Source organism: Bubalus kerabau, chromosome 16 (genome assembly GCF_029407905.1).
Source record: "Bubalus kerabau isolate K-KA32 ecotype Philippines breed swamp buffalo chromosome 16, PCC_UOA_SB_1v2, whole genome shotgun sequence".
Classification (NCBI taxonomy): domain Eukaryota; kingdom Metazoa; phylum Chordata; class Mammalia; order Artiodactyla; family Bovidae; genus Bubalus; species Bubalus kerabau.
The window spans coordinates 45,979,443-45,995,027 of record NC_073639.1 but is presented as its reverse complement, the minus strand read 5'-3'; the positions used below and the strand labels follow the sequence as shown (position 1 = coordinate 45,995,027).

Genomic DNA, 15,585 nt, shown 5'->3' with positions numbered 1-15,585 from the left:
AAAATTATTCCTTGGAATAATATAGGATTGGAAATAAAATATGCAGTTTATTATGCATTTATTGTCTCTCTAGGCTTTGAAGAGAAAATTAGATTCATTAATTCGTATAACACAAAGCATTTTGCAAATGCAAATGTTGATAAACCTTAATTGATATAGAATAATACAAGGCCTAAGATATACAAAATAGATTTTTCATGAAATATTGAATAAGTGAAAAAAACTAGCTTGTTATGAGGAAGAACAAAATGTTGTATGCCAGAGAAGTGAACATATCAGTAGAAAAGTCCTAATCTTATCTCAGGATGTGAGACTGGGATTGTTTTTAACCTGAAGGCCTCTTGTTCAAATGTGACCTCAACAACTCATTTGAATTTCAGAAAAGATTCTCATTAAAACTGAATTTTAATAATAGTCATTAGTCTTTGGTTTTAAAAATTTATGTATTCATGACTCATCATAATACAGGTTGGTGAAAGCCTATAAGAAAATATTTTTTTCAAAACCAGAAGAGAGAAACTATGAGAGCAACTGGGAATATAGAGAATGGATCTTCTTAAAATTTATTTTATTGAAGTATCAGATCAGATCAGATCAGTCGCTCAGTCGTGTCCGACTCTTTGCGACCCCATGAATCGCAGCACGCCAGGCCTCCCTGTCCATCACCAACTCCCGGAGTTCACTGAGACTCACGTCCATCGAGTCAGTGATGCCATCCAGCCATCTCATCTTCTGTCGTCCCCTTCTCCTCCTGCCCCCAATCCCTCCCAGCATCAGAGTCTTTTCCAATGAGTCAACCCTTTGCATGAGGTGGCCAAAGTACTGGAGTTTCAGCTTTAGCATCATTCCTTCCAAAGAAATCCCAGGGCTGATCTCCTTCAGAATAGTTGATTTAAAATGTTAGTTAGTTTCTCTTATACAGCTAAGTGATTCAGTTATATATATCTATATCTATCTATCTATCTGTATATATATATTGGAGAAGGTGATGGCACCCCACTCCAGCGCCCTTGCCTGGAAAATCCCATGGACGGAGGAGCCTGGTGGGCTGCAGTCTATGGGGTCGCTAAGAGTCGGACATGACTGAGCGACTTCACTTTCACTTTTCACTTTCATGCACTGGAGAAGGAAATGGCAACCCACTCCAGTGTTCTTGCCTGGAGAATCCCAGGGACAGTGGAGCCTGGTGGGCTGCTATCTATGGGGTTGCACAGAGTCGGACATGACTAAAGCGACTTAGCAGCAGCAGCATACATATATATATATATATATATACATTCTTTCTCATATTCTTTTCCATGATGGTTTATCAAAGAATATTGAATAGAGTTCTCTGTGCTATACAGTAGGACTTTGTTATTTATCCATTCTATATACAATAGTTTGAATTTGCTAATCCCCAAATCCCAGTCCTTCACTCCCCCACCTCTCCATCTTGGCAACCACAAATCTGTTCTCTATGTCTGTGAGTCCATTTCTGTTTCATAGGTAAGTTCCTTTGAATCATATTTTAGATCCCACATGTAAATAATATCATATGGTATTTGTCTTTAGCTTATTTCATTTAGTATGATAATCTCTAGATCCATCAGTGTTGCTGCAAATGACGTTTCTCCATGGAATGCAATGTTTTGAAACAAATAATACATGCTTGTGATTAAATAAACGTCCATACGGACATCCATTCAAAATGTACACAGTATCTTGGGCATATATTTTATTTGAATGTACAGTGTGCCTGTGTGCATTTATTGACAGTATATGTGTCTGGAATGAGGGATACACAGAAAGGAAAGAAAGCCTAGATCGCACCTCATGAATTCACTGTTTAGAGGGGAATGAAAGTGTGCACACATAATCAATGCTGCAGTATTGCAGGTTATAATGCAATGTGGTCTAAGAGCATGGAGGAGGAAGTATCTGTCTTAACAGGAGTTGGAAGATTTATGAAAGGTTCACACACGGGTACCACTTGGCTGGCTGGCTTGTGTTCAAGCCTTCACATGTTTGTTCAATAAATTTCTCTCAGCAGCTAATGTTTGCCAGACAGGCACTGCAGTAGATCCAAAAACATAATGTTAAACAGACTGGCTTGCCCCATCAAGGTGAACAGTCATGATGTTTTACAGTCCAATAAATATGCAACTATAGTAATGCTGTATACTATTAAGGAACAGAACAGGATATTATGAGAAAAAAAAAGTTGAACACAAAAGTAATTTCAATTGAGAGATCATTGAAGGCCTTTGTTGAATAGAGTTTACTTGGCAAAATGTAGGTCTGTGGTACATTTAAAGAAAAGGAAACACTATTTGCTTATTTCCTCTGTCAAGAGAATGGAGATGAGATAAAACTTTATATTCTTAATAGCTTAAATTAGTTAGAACTAGAATTAAACAATGTTAGTCTTGAGTACTTTATCACTTAATAAAATCTTAGAAACACCTATTTCTAGTTGTGATTAGGTGAGAAAAGGACTCAGACATCAAAAGCATTTAGAAATTAACAAACTTACTGTTGTTAGTATAATACTAATGGCTCCATAAAACAGAAATATGATTGTATGACTGATACTAATTCTTAGGCAGAAGTAGGGCTAGATCATTTTCATACTTCTTCTTTCTGTCAATGAACACACAAGTCAAGGACTTCTACCTCTGGTAGCACCATTTATACTGTGATTTTTCTTAATTCCCGGAAGGAAGACATGCATGATTGATACAGTAGGATGACCAGTAAGGACAGTCAATAGATGCCAGTAAGAAATATGAGACATGACCATCTGAATTCAGCTTATGTTAATTAAAGTGCATTTCATTTAGGAGGATATCTTTTCTTCAAAATCCTACCTTCAATACAAAGTGTTCTTTTTCTGGGAAAAGGCAATTTGGTTGTGTAACATAAAAATAAGTTACAAAATAATATAAGCCCAATCTCCCTTTCAAATAGCAACCACTTAGAAGCAAAGTCTGCCATAAGGGGGAGTGGTGAAATATGGTGGAATGCTTCTAGGGTTTGGCCCTCCACTTATTTTTTGATGGGGTTCAATCCCTGGGTTGGGAAGGCCCCCTGGAGAAGGGAAAGGCTACTCACTCCAGTATTCTAGCCTGGAGAATTCCATGGACCGTATAGTCCATGGAGTCGCAAAGACTCAGAGAAGACTGAGTGACTTTCACCTGCTCTTTGAGCACCTGACTTTGTCTGGGATGAGGAAGTGAATTCAGGAAGGGAATCTTCTAGGAGATAGGGATTTAGGTTGGGATTCACTGTGCCTCAAGAGACAAAGAACATGGTGGTGGGGGAACTTTCCAAGCAGAGTAAATGGGATCTATGAAAGCCCTGAGGGTGATGGAAAGAAACCTTTTATGCACAAAGAAACTGAAAGAAGACTAACTCTAGTTAGAGAGGAAAAAGGTGGACCTGGATTTTGCTACATTTGAAGGATTTTGATCATTTTGCTAAAAGCAAAGAGAAGCCCCCAAATAGTTTAATAAGGAACTGAGCTAATGTTTTCCAATTTTTATTAGCATGTGATGCTTTCCATAGGTGTGACTATTTCCTTAAAAATAGAAATTACAGTTGAGTATCTAAGTACCACTCTACAGCATGGCTATTTCACCCACTTTTCTTTATAAGTGATTTAGATCAGTGAGGGGTCCAGTTGATTCAGTAATGTCCAGGATTGTTGTGAGCATTACCGACAATAGCTTGTTCCATTCGGTGTTTATCTCGCCATTGATTTTTGACTTGGATTTGTGGAGAAAAATTTGCTTCCTTGATATTTTGCTGCTTCAAACTGGGAATAACAATATTCATTGTAACTAGGCTACAATTATTTCAAGATTCTTAAGATTGGAGTATTATTTTACAGTCCTCTGTTAGAATTCTGTCATATACTTCTTAATATTCTTTTAAAATTCATGTACTATTATAAAATACATATGTACTTTTTTTTTAGTTGTTGGCTTCTTGAATGGTAAAATGTATAAAGCACTGAAATGTATGGTTACTTTTTTCTGAGAGAAATAGTCTCTGAATTTGATAATCATGTTTTATCAAATATGACTCTTTGTAGATGATCAATAAACATAGTAAATAATTTTTTTTAATTTTCTGAATCAAGTCATAAGTAATTTTACATTTGCATTACTTACATTTGTTTTTTTATCTTTGTCAGGTTATTACCATTGGAAAACATGTTAAAGGGTACCATTACATCATTGCAAATCTGGTAGGTGAATTAATGAAAGATATTATTTTAATACAGATGCCTATAAATTAAAAACAATCAATGACCAGGATTTATCAATGGTATTTTTAAAAACATATTTTGATTACATTGGTCAGTTAGAAGTGGTGATGTTTTTCTGAATTTGTTATTTTTTAGATTTACTTTCCACTTTATATTTCCTAATCACTTTCCTATTATTATAAATGATGTGAGAAATGATAGAACAATATTTGACAAGCTTATGCTTTGTGTTACAAGGCATATGCTTTGTGTTAACTGATGGAAAATTTTCAAAAAGATAAAATTTTATTGTCCAAGTTTCCTCTTGTTTCTGTCACTATAATTTATAAATGTCACCCTTTACCCATTTCTTTAAAGTTCTTTGTGTGTGTGTATATATATATATACTGTAAATGCACATTTGTGAGACTGTGTCTTAGTGCAAAAGAAAACCTGGAAATATCTAGAATATTGATATGTTATACATTATTTATTTCTGATTTCCTACTTGCCGTATAAGCAACACAATGAGAAAAATGAATTACTACAGTTGATTACTTTTTCTTTGAGATTCCTCTAAAATTAAGATTATACTGAAACACGTGTGTATTGCTCAGTTGTGTCTCTTTGCGACCCTATGGACTATAACGCACCAGGCTCCTCTGTCCATGGGATTTCTCAGGCAAGAATACAGGAGTGGGTTTCCATTTCCTCCTCCAGGGGATCTTCCCAACCCGAGGAGGATCAGACCTGCATTTCCTGTGTTAGCAGGCGGATTCTTTACCACTGAATCACCTGAGAAGCCCCTGTATTGAAACATCCCAGTAGTTAATTGCATCTCCCTTTCTTCAGTATAATCAAAGTCAATTTAGAATTATCACTAGATGTTTCCATTTTTCAAAGCAATTTTTAAATCAGCAATAAAATGAGCTCCAGTTTTTAGTGTTCCAAAGGTTTACAGTCTTTATCAAATGTGACTCTGTGTAATTGAGGGCTGCCTCTCCCCAACCTGAGAAAAAAAGCGATTAGAAGAGGGATAAAAGAAGAGAATGAGAATGTATTATCCACAGCCTTATAGGACTCTGAGGTTTCCTATTTATACAAATGAAGATCTGTGTCATGGCTTCTGGGATATTAGATTTTTATATCACAAGACATTACTTCTAGTAGTCATGGAGAGATTGAAAAAGCCCACAACTTTACAAGTGATAGATATTGTTTTCAGCATTGATAAAGAATATTAAACTCCAGACATACATGCTATTGGAGAAAGCTGGTTGTTCAATATAAAATTTCTGTTTGGCAATGAAATAGCTACTCTAAAAATTCTTTAGAACTTACTTACCAGTTGGCTTATAGACCCTAAATGACTCCTGACTAGAGAAGCAAGAGTTAAAATAAATGCAGCTCTGTAATCAGTCTTTCCAGAACTGTTCTGTGCAAGGAACAGTCTGGACAGCCAGTCCCCATGTGAATTGTGCCATTTGATGAGCAGCATAGAGCTACACTGAAAGCTGTGATCTTTAAAAATGTCCAGATGGAGAAGTTATATTGGAACATGGAGAAATAATGGCAGAAGGAGGTCCATCAATTTGAGAGTTGATATGAAAAAGGAAATATGTGTTTGAATGACCAAAGTAAAAAGAGTCAAAAATAAAAGCAACTTCTTGCTGCTGTCATGCTTCTAGGGAAAAGTCTACCTAATATTTTATCTGAATTCAAGGGGTGTTTTTTCTTTTCTAAATACTTTGTATCCTCACCATGTGGAACTTCTGGTGAATCAGTAGATTCAAAGAATCTGTAGAGTGCTGCAGTTTCTAAGAATTTCTAGGGCACTTGAAAATTTCCCTGACATTTAAAATTGAAGAATGTCATCCAAACTTGAAGGGCTTTCATTTTCTAAACTCTTGATTGGACTTGCACGCTTTCTCTGCCCGGTGGGTAATGAGTGTAAGAGGAAGTGGTTGTAATAGATAGAAAAATCCTCAGATATTATTGTTGGCTCATTTCTTCAGGACTTGATGAAAGCTTGATTAACCTCCCCAACAGGCTGTGGTTCAGTTCCTGATATGTCATTAAAAGGGATAAAGTGATAAAGAAGTGGTCATAGGGAATGCAATTTTCCTTTCTTCAGCCCATATACAGATTAAAACCCTTGCCATCCACCCACTTGACTCTGTCTACAATGAGGCTCACTCATCAACCAGCCCCACTTGGGCACATACAAATTTCAAGAATCATTTCAGCATCTTCCTCTTAGACTGCCAAGCATTACTAGGCATTTGAGAAAAATATTTGCCATGAAGGACACAGTACAAACAAACAAGTAAAGAGAAATAGGGCAGTCAGGAATCAGAATAATGCTTCAAATTTTAACAATATGTGCAGGGAAAGAGGAGAAAATGTTATCCATAAAGAAAAAAAAAGGATGCTAAAAAAAAGGAACAAGAAAGAGCTCTGAGAAGCTCTGGGAAATTAACTTTTTTTTTTTTCTTTTCTAAAATCACATGTAAATTGAGTAACTTGGAAGGTAAATTTGAGAAAAATCTTTCAAATTATGTAGCAAAATGACAATATAATATAAAAATGGTGTATGTGGAGAAGACTGAGGGACTGAGATGTTTAATCTAAGAGTTACTTCTTAATAATAAACTTTGTAGGGACACAAATAGTGAAAAAAAAGGAGAAGGAAATTATCAAAGAAATGTTCAGAAAAATTCCTGGTATTGAATGACACACAACTGCCTATTGGATACACACAATAATGAAAGACAAAAGGTTTCGTATTTTAAACAAAATAGCATCATGAAATTTCAGAGATAAATAATAGATCTTAAAGGTTTTGACAGGTGGGGGCCAGGGAGGAGTATGAAACAGGTCACATGCAAAAAATGATTCAAAATAATGATATTGTAATTTTTAAGAAAAAGCAAAAGTCTCTGGAACAATGCCTTCAGATTATGAGGATTTCAATTTAAAATTGAAATTTTCATCTGGGACGACCCAGAGGGATGGTACGGGGAGGGAGGAGGGTTCAGGATGGGGAACATGTGTATACCTGTGGCGGATTCATGTTGATATATGGCAAAACCAATACAATATTGTAAAGTTAAAAAATAAAATAAAATTTAAGATAATTTAAAAAAGTGAAAAAAAAATTGAAATTTTAAGTTTTGACCAGACAAAATACTGGTCAATTGTCAGAGCAAAATAAAGATCTTTATAGGCATTCAATGTCTCCAAAAATGTACCTCCATGCATCTCAGAGGACTTCTGCGGACTCTAGCAGAAGGAAGGGGTAAAACAGGAGAGAAAAGTGATACAGAGAATCTGCTCCGAAAAGTGGGGAGGGGCATTTCAGGGGTAAGATGGCAGAGCAAATTGAAAGAGGAACCAATCAGGTTGCAGCATTAAGGAGGAAGGCTCCAGGTCACAGGGAAAATAGATTATGTGCAATGTTTGAATATTTTATTTGAAAAAAGCTTTACTTGTATAAACATGAAATTTTTTTTTTGTGGAGCAACTGGAAAAAATTAAGGATAAATACAGAGAAAGTTCTAGTAATGAGAAAAATGCAGATATCATTAACATTAGAAGGAAATATTATTTAAGAAGGAAAATGAAATCCTAGCACATTGTTTGGCTTTACTCTAAATGACAGAATTTTAAATGTGAAAACGGTGAACATGAAAATGGGACAAGAGATAGATGGTTTGGTTATGAGACTTACTCATCTAGCACAAGTATAAACTCATAAGAAAACTTAGCATGGTTAAGTTAGGAAAAAAAAGAGCAAAAATGTTTCATGCAGAAATATGGAGGCAAATACATGAAAAACAAAAATTACTGAAATTGATTGTTTTGAAGAACTTAACTAACACGTGTGTGGGGCAGAACAGAAAATCAATGATTTTTGTTATATCTATATTTTCCTTTATTTGAATTATTTTGATAAAAAGAAAAACAAAAACATAATTCACTAACAAAATATAGATAATTATCCTCCACACAAATAATATTAAACTTTATTTTTAATATCAGCAACAAAGAAAAGACTCTCTTACATTTTAGAGTCAAAATATTTTCACTTCTTTTGCACAATGATGTGGAATAGTATATAAAGTGAAAATATTTGTAATAGTGACTTTAAAATTGTGATTTAATCATTCAGAGAATGTGCTCCCAAACTGAGGTACAATTTAAATCGGCACAGTATTTGAAGTTGTTGGAAACACCATACGATAGTTTTCGTGATGACTGAATTCATCCTGATAATACAGTAGAAGTGAATTTTTTAAAATTAAATACATTTTATAAAAACTAAGTTTCATGCTTAATTGTTCTCAAATAATGACAAACCATTTGGAACCTTTCCTTCTCTTTTAAAGGGTTTTATATTATCTGAGAGAATGAACAATTTAAATAGAAATAACCATCTCACAGTGTTGTAGCTCTTGAAGAACTGGCTTAATGTTTGAATATCTGGTGGTGCTCTGTTGTAGATATAATAAATAAAACTCCATTCTTCTCCTTAGATAAGGATAAATAAGACTCCATTTCAATAATCTGGAGAACTTTTATGTAAGTAGGACCAGTAGACAATCATTGATTAAGGACAACGATAACCAAGATGATGCTAAGTGCTGAAGAAGAATATTGGCTGATAAAATGCATGAAACATTTACTGTAGGCTTTTTATATCTCTTTGGTATTCTTTGAAATTTGCAGAACCACAGTGTATAGAATTATTTGGTAAATGTCAAAGTTCTGTGTGGTTCTTAATAAAAAATATGACATAAATGTGTTTTCTGCCCAGGGATTTACTGATGGGGACCTATTAAAAATTCAGTTTGGAGGAGCAAATGTCTCTGGATTTCAGATAGTGGACTATGATGATTCTCTGGTATCTAAGTTTATAGAAAGATGGTCAACACTGGAAGAAAAAGAATACCCTGGAGCACACACGACTACAATTAAGGTACATGTCTATCAGGATCTGCTTCCACCTCCATCTCCACCTCCACCTCCTTTCCCACTTCCATCCCAACCTCTGCCTCCACTTCTGTCTCCACCTCCACCTCCACCTCCGTCTCTGTCTCTGACTAACTTCTGGTGATTAGCCTGTTCTCTGGGATGTCTTATAAAGAAGAAAAAATTTGTTAGAATAATTAACAAAATTGCCTTATGCAATCAAAGAATCTTTGAATGCTCTGTGGGTCTGGGCACATTTAAGTCTTTACTTGTTTATTCAATGTATTGTATTGTGTGTACACATACAGGCCTATATTTACCTCCAAATATGAATATTTCTGCTGTTGATAGGAAGGTTTTTATTTTTCTTCTGTTGGTCACCTTATTGAGAGCAGAGATAAGAGTAAAACCTAAGGGAGAGTGCATGGAAGAGTGAGTGGGCTGAGATCATGTTTACTTGCTTTATGAAACTCGAGTTATATGACAATTAAAAGTTGCAGAACATTGTCAAATGTGTAGTGATCTGTTTATCTCTGTGTTATAAAGCACACTGTGCAATAACAAGTCAGGAACAGTGTTATTTCAGATGCCCTCACAGTTATGTTGACACAGCCTGGAGAATTTTAGTTGATGCTCTTGTTTTCTGCACAAATGGAAAAAAATAGATATAAATGTTTACCTTTAAATTTGTATCTGGCTGTGAGTCTGGTGCTAGATAAAAATTAGAAGCTCTAAAGTTTTCTACTTTGGGGTGTGCAAATGGATCCTTTTAATTATGTGAGAATTTGACACAGAATTAAAGTGTCCCATGGGATGTTAAAGAATAGCCCAGAACTAATTTTTCCTCAAAAGTAGGTGGCTTCTTGTTTGGTGACCTTGATTGAGATTCAGCACATATGCATTTATAACAGGGTTATGGTCTTGTGGGCATGTCTTCGTGCAATGGGGCTGCTGAGAGTTAGCATCAGTGGATCAGAGGACAGCCATCAGTGTCTGTCTCCACCTGCTCTCAGCAGGGATCTGACTGTGGATCCCATCTGGTGGGATTGCAGGCTTCCCTGCACCCAGATATGGTGCCAATATAGTTCTCTGATGGAGCTTGCATGTGGCACTCACCCTCAGATGGAGCTGACGTGTTCCTCTGAACACTCTGTTAGTCATCCTGTAGCCTCCCACAGCTGCCAGCTGTGAAAGGATGAAAGCAAAGAAGATGATTTTTCTCATGGAAGTCATATCATTATTAAAGTTCATGTGCCATACATCAAAGTTCAAGCAGATCTGGGGGATGAGAGATTGTTGGCAATGTGTTCTGCCAACAATATTTGGCAGAACAAATATTCTGCCAAAAATGTAGCCAAGATTGCCAAGATGTAGCACCAGATTTCACATCGTTGGTGACCTTTCTTGCTGTAGTATTTCTTTCCATACTGACTCCCTGATGGCTCCTTCTACCAAGTTTCAGAGAGTTTGTGATGGCCCTTCCTTGTGGGGCACTCCAGAGAGCACAGGCTTATAAATATAAAAACATAGGCTCTTCCATTTTGGGGGGGGTTTCGTTCCACAGAAAAGCTTAAAGATAAGTAATGTGTATCCATTGAGGGAGAACCAAGACCCTGACCCAAGACTGCCCTGTTGTCTGTACATCCCTTCCTTTCATGATTAGCAACTGTTTGAACCTGCCCTTTGGAACTCAGGGAAGGCCATGATTCCAGATTAAAGGAATGAAGGTGCTTCACATACCCTGATCCTTATCAGAAACCCCACCTTTTAACCATTGCTATAAAACTCCTCATCAATTTCTCCCAGATTGGGACACAGTTTTTCAAGGCACGAGCTTGCTGTGTCCCCCTTTGCCTCACAAAGCAATAAAGCTGTTCTTTTCTACTTCATCCCCCAAAACAACAAAAACAAGTAGGCTCTGCGTCACTGTTTGAATCTAGGCTCAAAAATAAAACAACATTTACAAAGACTTATCAATATTTAGCATAGCTTTGGAAAACAATGGCCGTTGAATCTTGATAAAAAAGTACTGAAAATCCATGTGGAGGGTGTGCCTTTGGCTTGGAATTTGTCATAACATGGGCATGTATTGCTCATGTACTTGAGAGCTGGGAACTGAAGGTATTTTTAAAAAATGACCCTTGCCATTGCTAATCCACAGTCAATGGTGGATACAAACATGTCAATAAGCAAATATTATAGAATACAGAACAATGCATGTAAAATACAGCAGCTCCTACACTCAATTAGGAGAGTATAGTAGGTAGGATAGTAAAGGAGGCTTTCCAGAGGTGGAAAAAAAGTGGAGGGGCATGCTTGGGAAGAAGAACCAGATTGATAAAATAGCATGAGCAATCCAGGGAATTTGAGAGGGGTACAGTGCCAAGAGATCAGGCTCTTCAGTTGTGGACAGATGTAAAAGAGTAATTCCAAGACAGGGCTTTTATGATTGTTTCTCTCATGATTTTTCTCATGGGCAAAAGAAAGGAACACAATCTAGATAGGGAACAATATACCATTTCCTAATATAAACAGGTGGCATCTATGATCTGTTCAAGGAAAGGGAGTGAAAGTAATTGCTAATGTTGTTCTTTCTTTGCACATTTTCTTTTGGATCATTGACTGTACCAGATGCTTTGCCTGATCATTTAAATCATATTTTATTATATTACAATAAAAACTTATGCTATAGGCATGAAAACTTATAAAAATACAGTTCACTGCATCAAATTCTCTCTGTGGTTAGGCACTGGAAGTTACATAATTTATATTGAGTTGTGGGACTATTAAATTAATGATTATTTTAAAGTTTTAGTGTTCCTTGAAAGTTAATGTAGCTACTACAGTTTCCTAAGTAAAATCAGTCTTATTCAGCCAATACAAGTAAAATCTTAAATTGTCAATATTTCACATATTTTAATAAACACCAAATATTAATTATGAATGTTAAATTTCTTCATTCTTATATCCTGTACAAAAAAGTAACTCTAGAGTTGTGGCACTGAGATTTTAAATCTGATTCTCTTTCACTAATTTGCTAATGTTCAATGATCATTCATCAATTCAATACACATTTACTGAGTTTTTACTTTGCAAGTGGGCACTGTTACAGGTCTCAGAGAAGACAAACTTCTAGTCTTCATGGCATCAGTTGTCTTCAGGCTAGAAACCAGCAATGACCTTGTAACTTTGGAGGAAAATATCTTACTAATGTGTGGAAATCAACACACTCTAAAACTTCTGATTTCTACCCCTGCTGCCTCTTCAGCCCCTGAAAAATTATTCCTGTAACAGTCTTCTACTGTCAGTTGATAGCAACCCTGTCTTCACAGTTATCCTTTCAACCAAGGACTTGACTTCTCTCTCGCCCTGTAGCCCACAACCAATCCGTCAGCACATCCTTCTTATTCTGCACCCCCTTACATCCAGCCACCATGGCCTTGCTGCTGGGGATATTGCAGTGATTTCCCAGACTGGATTCCCTTGCTCTACATTTGTCCTTCTATCTTCCAGGCTTGTGGTCTTTTTAAAACTTAAATTGTATTATGCTGCTGACACTCTGTAACTCAGATTGGGACTTGAACCCTTGGTCTTTTAACTGAGATCTCACCTGGTCTCAGGACTTAATGAAGCTCAGGTTTTTGATGTCTCAGCTCAGAAAGAGTTCAGTGAGAGAGTGAGAGACAAAGTGATAGGTAAGAAGTGGATTTATTTAGCGAGAAACACACTCCACAGACAGAGTGTGGGCCATCTCAAAAGGTGAGGATGGTCCCAAGGTATGGGGTTGTCAGTTTTTATAGGGACAGTTAATTTCATTGGCTAATGAGTGGGAGAACTATTCTAGATATTTTGGGAGAAGGGGTGGGGATTTCCAGGAATTGGGCCACCACCAACTTCTTGATCTTTGATCATCACCTTGGAACTGTCATGGCCCCTGAGGTTATGTCACTTAGCTTCCTGATGTGGTACAGTGAGTGCATACTGAGGCTCAAGATCTAGTGGAAGTTGACTCATCTACCATCTTGGATCCAGTTAGTTCTAATCATGTCATATCCTGGGGCTATGTTGGTCCTTCAAATGTTGTGCCTGCCCCTTCCCTCCTGTTTCACAACTGTTCTTCTCCAGGCCACTCTTTGGCCCTCTATGCCTTTGGAGTAAAAGCTAGATGCATCCCTTTGACTCATGTGGCTGTACATACCCTGCCTTCTTCTTCTGGGCTCTTCCCTTGCTCCCTCTGCTTCACCTATGGTGGCCTTTCTACCCATTCTTAAGCACAGGAGACCTTCCCTCCTCAGCACTGAATCTTCCTTCTTCTGGACTGTTCTCCCCTTCACATCCACAAAGCTAAGCCTCCTGCCTTCTGTGGTCTTTATTCAGATGCCATCTCCTCAAGGAAGCTAGCAACAGGCTCTCTGTTTAAAATGGCAATCTCCCCACCCATCAGAGTGTGTCCCATGCCCTTTCCCTGCTCCAGTTTTTTCTGTTTAATACCTCCTGGTGCACTGTATTCATAATGAATTTATTCATTACTTTGTTAAATGCCTGGCTCCTTCAGCTTGAAAGTAAGTGCCTTGGAGGCAGGGGTTTTTGGTTGGTGTTTGTTTGTTCCCTGATTTTGTTTGTTCCTAGCTCCTAGAAGTAGGCCTGGCACAGAGCAGCTCTTTAGCAAAATGGCTTTCTGAATGAACAAAGGAAAGCACCCTTAAGAGGCTCCTATTCCCAGATCTGTAAGCAAAAAAGCCTTCCTTTTTTGAGGGAATCATATGGAATTTAAAACCTGAGGGAGAGATAAAAATTAGAAGAAGGAAGGGAACATGACTCCCCACAAAGTCCCCAGTGCAAGGAAAATATAAATATTTCTGTAAGGCTGGAAGTTGAACAGAGGAGTTTTGAGGGAATTCTGAGAAAGAATACCTTATAGACATATATGTGCCTTGTTGACCTCTAAGGAATTATTTGTCGTATTCTGAGGGTTTCCCAGGTGGTACTAGTGGTAAAGAACCCATCTGCCTAATGCAGGAGATATAAAAGACTCAAGTTTGATAGCTGGGTCAGGAAGATCTTCTGCAGGAGGGCATGGCAACCCACTCCAATATCCTTGCCTGAAGAATCCCCATGGACCAACCTGATGGGCAATGGTTTCATAGGGTCACAAAGAGTTGGACACAACTGAAGCAACTTAGCATGCATGAGAGAAGCCAGAATGCCCTAGAGGAGAATGATGGCTATAGGTTTGATACACAAAGATTATGGGCTGCCCTGGTGACAACAGATCTTGGTGACGGGAGCTTTTAAGAAGATTTCAGGAGCAATCCAGACAATACCTGGTAGTTGTCTGAGTGGTGGCTGTGGCATGAGGAGGGGAGAAATAAATGGATTTGTTACACTTGCCCGTTCTCTCCATTTCATTAGAAATAATAATTGCAAAAATCACAACCCTACATTTGTAATATATGAATATAAATTCAATTGAGAGGTATTTGTGGATTGAAAACAAGATTCAGAAAGACATTCTGCATCCTTCTATCTTAGTAGCCCCACAGCTCATGCCAGGATTTGCACAGAGTAGGCACATAATAGAGATTTGTAGAAATGAAGTGGGATGAAGTGAAAAATAAGTCAATATTTTGAATATATCAAGACAGGGGGAAAGGAAAAAATAGGTAATTATCATTGCCATAAGATGGGGTTTAAATTTTTGTCCTGAGCATCTGTTGTGTTCTTTTACTCAGCTGTGGCAGAAAAGTAGTGTTATTTTGCTGGCTGAAATATAAAATTCTATAGTAATCAGACCTGAACTATCATGGCACCTGGGTTTAAATGGGACAGTTGCAATGAGCATTTTACCTTTAAAAAAAAAATTGTTGACAAAGAGACAGATGATTCAGATGATTTGACACTATCTTAAAACTAATTTGCATACATTTCTGTTTTGAGATAGATTTTTGGTGTTTTCAGGGTCTTCAACGACTTGCAACGTGTAATCATCCATTGTACCTTGTCATGTGGACAGTTTGGACCTAGTTTGAATTGTATCTGTTGAGACCTGCAGGTGTTAAGGAATTCAACCATAATATAGGACTGACATTGTGTGTCACCTTAAATAATGGCTTTCCTCCAAGAATCCCATTTTACTCAGAAAAAGACTTAAAAAAGACTTAAAACAGGAATTCAAACTTTCTTAATTATGAGCCATATTGAAAAATAGTATAATCACTTTGAGTTCAGTGATTAGCATCGTGCATTAAATGTGCTGCGGTGGCTTCATGAAAATGATTCTGCTCCTTGAATGTTTTAACTGACCAAACTCACTGCTGGTGCGTTGTCATCCCCTACAATGAATATTAAAGTATTTTTGACATGCAACAAAAAAGTTGCTTGAT

At 37.1% G+C, this 15,585-nt stretch overlaps 1 protein-coding gene across 4 annotated transcripts in view; it reads left to right on the top strand.

Annotated features, from left to right (window-relative positions):
* Window positions 1-15,585, top strand: part of GRIA2 (glutamate ionotropic receptor AMPA type subunit 2) — a 183,213-nt gene that overhangs the window by 107,534 nt on the left and 60,094 nt on the right. For all 4 annotated transcript variants that reach the window (XM_055549419.1, XM_055549422.1, XM_055549421.1 and 1 more), the window contains 2 exons: window positions 4,178-4,231; window positions 9,048-9,209. In XM_055549419.1, coding sequence (XP_055405394.1) covers window positions 4,178-4,231; window positions 9,048-9,209 — 216 coding nt within the window. The remainder of the gene's footprint in view (window positions 1-4,177; window positions 4,232-9,047; window positions 9,210-15,585) is intronic.